General features: G+C 24.7%; 1 protein-coding gene across 2 annotated transcripts; it reads left to right on the top strand.

Annotated features, from left to right (window-relative positions):
• Positions 1 to 8,735, top strand: LOC132929828 (protein quick-to-court). 2 transcript variants are annotated; one of them, XM_060995418.1, is made up of 10 exons: positions 1 to 712; positions 929 to 1,028; positions 4,972 to 5,196; positions 5,260 to 5,453; positions 5,521 to 5,688; positions 6,234 to 6,432; positions 6,496 to 6,633; positions 6,707 to 6,787; positions 6,983 to 7,060; positions 8,051 to 8,735. In XM_060995418.1, the coding sequence occupies exons 2-10, from the start codon at positions 930 to 932 to the stop codon at positions 8,264 to 8,266; spliced, it is 1,398 nt and encodes a 465-aa protein (XP_060851401.1). In that variant the 5' UTR covers positions 1 to 712; position 929; the 3' UTR covers positions 8,267 to 8,735. The 2 variants fall into 2 exon arrangements, with proteins under 2 accessions (XP_060851401.1, XP_060851402.1); XM_060995419.1 differs by lacking the exon at positions 6,983 to 7,060 and having other exon boundaries at positions 10 to 712.
• The last annotated feature ends 1,440 nt before the right edge of the window (positions 8,736 to 10,175 follow it).

Here is a 10,175-nt window from a genome sequence, read left to right as displayed (position 1 = left end):
ACAGTATACCAATTACCGACGGGCCGGAGTAGGGGTTTCGTCGCACCGTGCCACTGTCGCAGTACGGCAGTCGCCAATTTTAGATTTTGCAAGACGAGGTTACCGCACCAACAATAACAACAACAATAACTCCACGACCACAACAACCGTCTTATCTATCTCGTGTCTACTACCAAATGCTATATAGTATAATGTTATAGTATTTGCTGCCACTCGTCGCGTTCACATACTCACATATGGATTAACGACGAGCATGACGAATGTTACTTATATAATATTTTAGTTATTAATATTGTCTGTATTTGTACGCCTTTATCGTCAAAAATATTATAATTATTATATTTTAATCAGTAATTATAATATTATTATTTTTTATTGTTATAAATTATTACGAATTTACGAAACTGGGTTCGAATTGATAATTGATATTATAGTACTTCGTCCGTCCGGTACCCCATTGTCGTGCCGGGCACTGGCATTTCGAGTAATGGTTTTAAATTTTATAATAATTGTGTTTTGTTAATCAATCCGCGTCTAGGGCCCATTGTGGCTTAATACTAAAAAATATCTAAATAGTAAATACAAAATGGCATTAATATTATGCATTTATGCCGATCGGAACAGGTTTCCGAATGAAAACCGAATTAAACCAACTTCATCGCGTACTTTAAATTTGTGATGATGACACCATTACCAGTCCTGTTACATTCATGTGAGTTTTTAAATATTCATAAAAAATTTAGTCTTTTTCCTTTCTATATTGACCGGCATTCGCCGTCATAGTAGCTAGCATTGCGTAAATTACACAAGGCTATTATTCCCGTGGTCTACTCAATAATATTATGACATGTGCGATCGTAATTAATTTTCATTACAACAGTTACCAATTATATTTATTATTATTATAATTTTTGATATGTGATCCCAGAATGTCAAACAGTAATAATGCATCGCCCAGCCGTATTCCAAAGCCGAATTGGATGCGGAACTTGAATAGAACACCGAAGATCCAAAGACATCAAAGTCTAGTGAGTGAAAAACTATTTTTCACATTTATATTAATTATAGGTATAATGTAAATAAATTACCTATACCTTCTAAAGAAAGGTGTATATACCATTGACATTTAATTTAATGCGCTAATAGGAGATAATTACTTATTTTTTGACTCATGCTTTAAGACAAATAAAATAATAATTAAACATAACATTATTATAAATATTATTTGTATAATATGTTATAGTAGGGTAAGAGGTTTATTTTTGATAGGATATTTGTAATGGTTGTGACTATGAATAAAATTAATTAATCAAATAAAATACTAAAAATAATGATATAATTTTCAATATTAAGTAGTAATTATTAATATAAATATTGATAGTTATATAAATTACAATAATTAAACAAGTAATAGATAAAAAAAAATAAATTGAAAAACTAACTTTGATCTTGTTTTTATTATCTGATAAACATAATGAACTATTATCATTTATTGTTTAATAATTAATATAGTATTTTATGAATCATTTTTATCTTTTTAATCAGATTAAAATATCTATAATTTTATCGACTTATGTATTTGGTATTCTAATAATTGTCATCCTATTAAATTTATCTTATAATGCAATAATAATAATAATAAAAAAAATTCATTTATTAATAAGTTAGTATTTTATTAATGCAATTTAATAATTATAATGGCATTAATAAATAATTTGTGTTAAATAAATGTTAATGGATATTTTATACTACAATGTCAAAATTAAGTTGCTTGAGGACAATTTTTTTTTTTTTTATATAGTTGATATTTTCTTTTCAAGATAACTAAATGACTCAAAACATACATATATAAATAGTATAATAGTATCTGATAATGTATACTAACATTAAACAATATAGTATGAATTGTATTATAATAATTTAGTGGTAATGAATATTGTTTAATGTATATCGTAATGAAAGTGGATACTATACTATTTCATTTTAAAAAATTAGTTTCTTCTTTGTCTATCGAAATTGTTTTAAAAAAGTTTAAATTTACCAATTGATTGTTTTTAATTTTTTGGCATATTTAATATAATCTATCTATTATAAGTATATTATAAATAATATAATTTAGGCTATCAGATGAATACATTATTAAATCTTAAAAAATCCATAAAAATGCAATATTAAATAAAATAAATCAATAGTTTTATTGAAAGGGTAGAAGTCAGGGAACTTAACATATAAAATGTTGTATGTTACCAAAGTCAAGGAATTGATGATAATATGCATGTTCAATACAGATTTCATAAGTGAATAAAATTGTGAGGTTGTAAGTGTACCAATAAAAACAAGTGATATCATCATAGAACTTTTTCTCATAAACTAACCATGTATTTAACATGTATTGTACTATTATTACATGTCAAGAGCTAAAAGTAACAATAAAAACCAACCCGTACCTAGTAAAAATTAAAAAAAAAAAGAATTACATATTATGTGTATCTGTTACTTTGTAATCTATGATGATTCTCTCTATCTTAGATTCAATTTAAATTTACAGATCAGGTTTGTTAGTATAAGACAGTGTTTCTCAACCTTTATGTTATGGCAAAACTATTAAAATATTTCATACTTTGCGACACACAATAAAATAAAAATAATAATGGTTAATATTTAAAGTATGTAAAATATGTCGATAACAGATAACTTATTTTTAGAAATTATATCAAATACCTTTTAATGTTTGTATATTTTGTTATATTTAATATACTTTGTGACACATTTGGACTTATTCGGCAACACAGCAATGTGTCATGTTACACTGGTTGAGAAACACTGGCATAAAGTGATAAAAATATTAAGAACTTTACTTATTAGTTAGGTAGGTACTAATAAATAACTTTTAATACTTTTATTTGGTTATAAATTATAATATGTTGTTATTAATCAGTAAATTACTGTACAAAAGGGTTTTAATATTTTTAAAACTAGATAAGACATATATTTTTATGCTATTTATGTGGATTTCTATTTTTAAAATGTTCTGAAATATACTTTTAGAAAATAATGTTTCTGACACATTGGAATGTTACCAATTGTAGCGCCATTATGTTTTGAAATCCAATGATAGCCAGTACTTAGACAACTTAGTTTAGAAGAAAAAATGTTTTATTAAGTCTATAAAAGTCTATCACATACAATTATTACTGACAAAATTAACTTAAAATTCATATGTAAAAAGGTAGGTAAATGGGTACTGCTCTTATGTACATTAGGTATTGACTAGGTGATATATCATATGATATATCATTATATATGAAAAATAATTTTGAGCAGAGATAGTCGTCATTCTATATCACTAAGTATATTTTGTGATATGTTTTTTTGATATTTATTTTACTTTTAACATTGCGGTAGGTTAATACAATTTTTTTTTGAAAATATTGAATTTATTCTATTATTAATATTTAATTATTAGAATAGTACAGTAGAATCTTAATAATCCGAACTAATTATTATAGGTTGTCTTAATTAATGCAAGTCTAGATATATTAAACAAAATAACCAAATATTGTAAATAAATTTAAGAAAATTGTATTAAATATAATATTATTCAAGATATAATTCAAAACAGCGTTAGATCTAACAAAATTATTATGAAGTACATACATATAAGTATATATATATTTTTTATTTTTATTTATATTCATATCAAAAAGTAAAATATAATTATATATTTATACCATATTATATCAACTTATATAACTCAAAATTTAATAACATTTTTCTGTAAATGCCGTAAACTAGTGTGAATAGATACATAGAATAAAATAGAATATATTAAAATTCATAATAATATGATATATGTAAAAGTATTAAGTTTCCCCAAATAATATTTTTAAATTTAGAACTAATTAACACAGTAATTTATCGTTTAAATAAATTATTTTGTGCAAATTTAAACTTAGTGTTTATAAAAAATAATTGTCTTATTAGTTATTATATTTTTTAGATTTTAAGTTTCAGTATGAAAAAATTCTGATGAATATTGTAATTAATTTTCAAAAGTTTGATATAAAACAAAAAGTTTTTTAGAATTTCTTACTATAAAATAATAAGTAATTTTTGAGATTTTAATAAATTTTGTCAAAATTTGCATGTTTATAAAAAAAAATATGACTATAAATGTTCGATATTTTTTAATTAGTACATGAACCATTTGGCATTTATTAGAAACCTTGTATAACATTTTAATCATTTTTATCCATTCTTATCTTTTTTATTGACATTTATATATATATAAATTTAGGAATTGGAATCTTATATTTTTAATGGACTATAAATAGCTCAAAAAGTTATTATCTATAGAAAATGATAATATAAACACTAATTAAAAATTTCAAGTTTCTGTGGTTTATAATTGAATTATAACAAAATAAAGAAATCAATTTAGTTGAGACCTGGTTTAGCATAAAAAATTCCGTTTTTCCTTAAAATTTTCTCCATTATAATAAAAATTACTATGAATTATTAATTTTAACATTTTTAAGTAAATCAGATTTTCTATCCAAAACTATTCTTAAAGTTTAAATTAAAAGCAATCATCAATTATTTACTTATTGTGTACACAATACAACACAAAAAAACCCGTGAAATAAATATAATTATTACTCCAATTAGAATCTAAAATAAATAATAAATAAAATTGTGAGGCTATTAAATATTCCACTCAATTTTTGGTATTTATAAAGTAATAATGTAAATATTTTGTGAAAAAGTCAGGTCGATACTTTGAATTTCAATACTGTTAACTACTTTGTATTTTTTAATAGTTATAACAACATTACTAGTAATACTGGTACACATTTATATTTAGTATTTGTGTTAGCACTGCATTTGATAAATATATTAAAACAATATAATTGTTTATCAATTCAACTTAATTGTTTTATGTTAACATCTAAATTATTAATGAATTTCTAGCAAACTTTAAATACATATGAAAAAGATGACGATTGTGCATCAGAAAAAAGTTTTGGCAGTACTACCAGCAGTCAGTGTGATAATGGACATTCTATGTTTGCTCTTAATGGCACCACATATTCCAGTCGCAAAAAGGCTTATTTACACTATTGCCCCTCAAATATAGGCAGCGAAGAGTATCTTACTCCTACACAGAGATCTAGTCGAACTATCAGAAATCTTAGAGTAAAACAAAATCATTTTTACTTTATAATATTCAATAATGATAATAGTTATCGAATAATTTAGAGATTGCTAAATGATGCTCACAGTGAACTAAATGATAAAGATACAGAAATTGATCGGCTTAAAAGAGAGAATATTGAACTTAAAGTAAAGTGTGGATATGAAGCCGTTAACAATTCAATTGCAGAAGGTGATGAAGATGAGGACACTGCTAGATTCATACCCAGTAAAGAACAAACCCCTGAACCTGATTCAACGTAATTATTTTTTTGAATAGATAATGTTATTTACATTTTTTAATTGGTTTTCTATTTCTCATTTTAGCAAACTTTCAAGGAGTTTTTTAAATCCATCACCATCACCAGCAGATTCAGGACATGGTGATGAATATGATGAAGCTAAGAAATTACGTCAAGCTTATGATGAGTTACGTGAGAAACATAATGATAAGATTGAAGAACTATTGAAAAACTTAGGAGAACTTAATGAAAAGTAAGAGCTGTTCTAACTTATTTATTACTGAGTAATGATGTAAATAGTATAGATTTTTACTGAACCTCAATTCAAGGAAGTTTTTTTTTATTGGAATTTCAGTCATGCTTAATTCCTATATGATTATACTTACAAGAATGATATCAAAATAGTGACATGTTATTACATAACTACCAATATTTTTTTGCAAATTGAATGTTAAAGCCAGAATTTATTAAACATTTAATAAGTTAATTTATAGTATTAGAGTTAAGGCCGCAAGGGTATTAGGCAGAGATATGATTAAAAAAAATTGATTTTCACTATAGTGATTAGAAGACAAAGGTATTTTAGTTTATCAAAAAAGGTCAGTGAAAAAGAAAGTGAGAAATATAGATTCTATTCTATTATATATTCTTTAATAAATACAAACTTCACAATAATGAAATAATTATCAAATTTAGCCAAGTTATTAATTTTTATTTTTATTATTTGCACAAAAATAACGAGTTGCATTTAAATCTATACTAGTTTTGTTAATGATATGCCTTACATTTTTTTTTAAGATATTATGGATTAAAACCATTACTTGATGAAGCAAATATCAGAATTAAAGAACTTGAAAGAGAAAATGATTTTCTTAAATGGTCTAAAACTGTACAAGATAATACTCTAATGACTATTGATTCAGCTTCTATTAACCACACAAAGAAGAATTTTTGTGATGTTCTTACGCAGACTCAATCAATATTGCAATTAGATAAGGTTTATTTAGAAAAAAAAAAACAACTGTTTATTAATATTTATATATGTATTTGTTGGCTTTAGAAGACTGAAACGGATCAAACGCACCATAATTTCTATGATGCTACTACAGTAAATACTCAAAGCTCTTTACACCAATCTAATTCAGACAAAAATCATGTAATCCCAACACAAACTCAACAAACTGTATGTCTAGAAAAGGTATATCATGATTTATTAATTTTCTCAGCATTTCTATATTATTTGTATTTAATATACCGATATTAATATTTAGGATACTGAGACTGATAGTCAGGAACTTGAAGATGGTGTAGATGAGCTGAGCAATGTTAAGTTGCAACTAAAAAAGACCAAAGTAATATATACTATTTGTCATTATTTTACTTTAATATACTACATTCTATTCAAATATTCTAATTTCTAATCTCCTTCTTGTGTTTGTGTTCACTAACATGTAGCAATTTTATTTTGCGAATTTATTACTGTACACGTTTGTCTTGAGTAAACAATTATTTGTTTAGAATCTTTTTAGAATATGTTTAAAATTTAGGGACGTAGTCAAAGTGTTGGTGGCACTTTGTTATCCGGACCTGAGGCCATTGCCCTTTGGATGATCGGCACTAAAAAGGTTCGTCTCTCAGATCCCCCTTATGTGAAAATTTATGGAATTTTAATTGTATTATGCATGGGAGTTTAAGCGAGTTGTATATTGATCAAAACTGGATTGGATTTCTACAATAAATTATTTTTGTTTTATTAATATTGTCTATTGTTATTTACTATTATTATTTGGCAAATGGTGGTTAGGAAATAAAGGACAATAAATAAATAATAGGTCAAAGTAAGTTAATGACATACATTATTTAATACAGAACAAATAAAAAATTCACATATCTTTTGGTTAATTTTATTAAAAATACACATTAATTTTTTGTAAATGAATCATTTAACTTTGTCAATATATTAAATAAAAAGTAATTATCAAAGTTTCACTTTTTACATTTTCAGTTGTTTTTTCGCACATGGTATTTATTGAATTTTTTATATGAAACCAAATAATCCAATCTTTTTCAACTGAAGTGTGAAATTGTTATATTATGTAATACTAATTATTACAAAATAAAGCTTTTGCTAAACTGTTTTTTCTAGTGCAATTCTTTGCTTCTTCTCTGTTGTAATAATATCAGAACAATAGACAATTAATTATAAAAGTTCTTGGTAGTAATAAGTAATTCATTAAAATATAATATTTTTTTGATATTTGTAGATTTCTATGTGTAAAATATATACTAAATAGATGAAATATTTGTAGATAAATTCATAATTGACAGCTTAATTTGCTCAGGTAAAATATATTTTATGCACTAATTCTGTTATTATCCTGTCTCAGTAGTAAGTGAATAGAATATAGTTTTTTTTTATGTTTTTTTTTGTTGTTTTTTTTTTGTTTCTTTTTTTGTAGATAAACACAAAACTGTAGAAAAGAGTGTACATAACTACTACTGCACTGGCTTATCCTGGTCATGGTTGACTGGAGATAATAAATAGCTTTGCAAAAATGTCTACTTATTAACTCCTATCTATTAAAAAAAAATCTTTTTTTTATTTTGTTTTACAGGCAATGTATGAAACTATTCTCCAACAACAATTGGAACAACAACGTCAACGCCCATTACATGACGCTGAAATGACACTACAATTCTTAAAATCAGCATTTTACTATTATCTAACTGATCCCTCAAATACCACTGGACATTTAAACGCAATATTAAGTATACTTAGGTATTCAGATGCTGAAAAAAAAATAATTGAGAGAAATCAAGCATGGAAATAATATTGTTTCAAAAAATATTTTCATAATTTATAATACATTTTTGAATTATTTTAATTATTGTCCAATTTGAACTTAACTGAAAAATTTTTTTTTTCTATTTATGATTAATTTTAAAATAAGTTTCCTAATTAGTTTGTATTTCTTGATTTTCTGTTTTTTCCTCATTTTGTTTTATTAATTATTTTTAAATTTTGTAGTATCAGTATTATGGTTGTTGATAGGGATCTTGTGAGGTTTTTTGTTGTTTTAAAGTAATGTTTGATGTTTACCTTTTAATTATACATTGTATTTATAATAATTTTCAATCAATTTAGATCAATTGATTAACACATTGATCATATCATTTTAGTATGACCAGTGACTATACAGTTTACAGTACACTTTTGTACGGTATATTGTCAATTTATAATGTATCAGTATTGTGATAAAGTTGATTAAAGTGTGATTAATAAATTGATAATTAATCAAACGAGTATTTTTTTTTTTAGATTAGGTATGTCTATGTGATTCTACTACTTACTACTTAGTAGTAAGTAGGTACTCCTATATAATATAATATATTATATTTTCGTTTGGATGTACATATTCAATAGGTACATTATTGATTATTAATTTTTGTAGATATTTTATTAAAATATTGAAAAACTGGTGATGTATCAAACATTTTAACTGTTTAATTAGGTAGAAAATTATTAGACGGTGTCCTTTCGTTTTGTTTAAATTACATTATTTACTTTTTCCAAATAAGGTTTTTTTTAATAACAGTTGCATATCATAAAGTTTTGTACTTATTATATATTTATATTAAAGCTAAATGGATAGATTATTGAAACGTATTTAGTGTTCGTTAATATTAATTACTGAGTATCGTAAATCGTGTAACCGATTTATTTACGATTCGTAGTTGTGGTTTTATTTTATCGCTTACTGTTTTTTTTTTTTGTAGTTTATACCATCACCGCGGTTTCTGCGTTCAGGTTAGGTTAGGTTATATGTACCGGGTATAGTGTGGATTGTGGGTAAAGTGACGTGATCAGATTTTTTGGGAGGAGAGCGATACGAATTTTTGACTGTTTCTAAAACTATACATTATAAGTGCAAAAATATATTTTTTATTTGTAGATGCTAGTTAATTATTGTAATAGTAGTACTATATCATTCAGCACAAGCACATCGAGGAATTTGAATGTTATTAATAACGTCTTCATTCGGGGAATGGTAATCTCCTACAAAATAATAATATAATAATAAAAAAAATATAGCCATTTTGTCAGGAAGCAAAACAAATAAGTTAATGGTTTATAATTTTGATTCTTAAAACCACGAATTGTAAATAACTGCAGAAAATATTTTGTATACCTAATAATTAAATGTATCGTCTAATAATATTTTTTCGTTAGAACAGAGAAATTTTAAATTTTCTGTATGAGATACTATAAATTATAATATGGGTATCTTGATAATTTGATAAAACATATTGTTCAAAGCGGTTTGTTTTAATATCCATTAAATTATCGTATCATGAACTTTGTCAATATTTATTTTAGACAAAGGTGGCAACATAGATTAACGTGTATTTTATACATTTCGTTCAAATGTCCAATATAATTAAGATCAGTTGTATTTAGTTACGACAATTTTAAACTTTTTGAGCTTTTCAGTTCCAAAATCACGTACTCAAGTAAAAACGTCGGAGAATAGGATGTTATCCGTTTTTTTTTTCTGGTAAAAAGGTCAGTATATATAGGAGTTAACATTTGGTTCTTATTATACACACATTATCCCGAGTCCTGTGATGGCGGTAAATTGTAAAAATGTTTTTATTACTTGATCAGTTATCACTTATCACATATTTTATTGATATCGATAAAATTAATTTACTTATAATATGAAACATTAAAAATCACTC

Source organism: Rhopalosiphum padi, chromosome 4 (assembly GCF_020882245.1).
Source record: "Rhopalosiphum padi isolate XX-2018 chromosome 4, ASM2088224v1, whole genome shotgun sequence".
Taxonomy (NCBI): Eukaryota; Metazoa; Arthropoda; class Insecta; order Hemiptera; family Aphididae; genus Rhopalosiphum; species Rhopalosiphum padi.
This window is presented reverse-complemented; position numbering and strand designations above follow the sequence as displayed.

Bases quoted from the DNA above. Each gene is read 5' to 3' on its own strand.
- LOC132929828 (XM_060995418.1), top strand. From the start codon at position 930: ATGTCAAACAGTAATAATGCATCGCCCAGCCGTATTCCAAAGCCGAAT. The intron at 1,029-4,971 runs GTGAGTGAAAAA...ATGAATTTCTAG, and splicing joins TCCAAAGACATCAAAGTCTA to CAAACTTTAAATACATATGA. The intron at 6,433-6,495 runs GTTTATTTAGAA...TGTTGGCTTTAG, and splicing joins CAATATTGCAATTAGATAAG to AAGACTGAAACGGATCAAAC.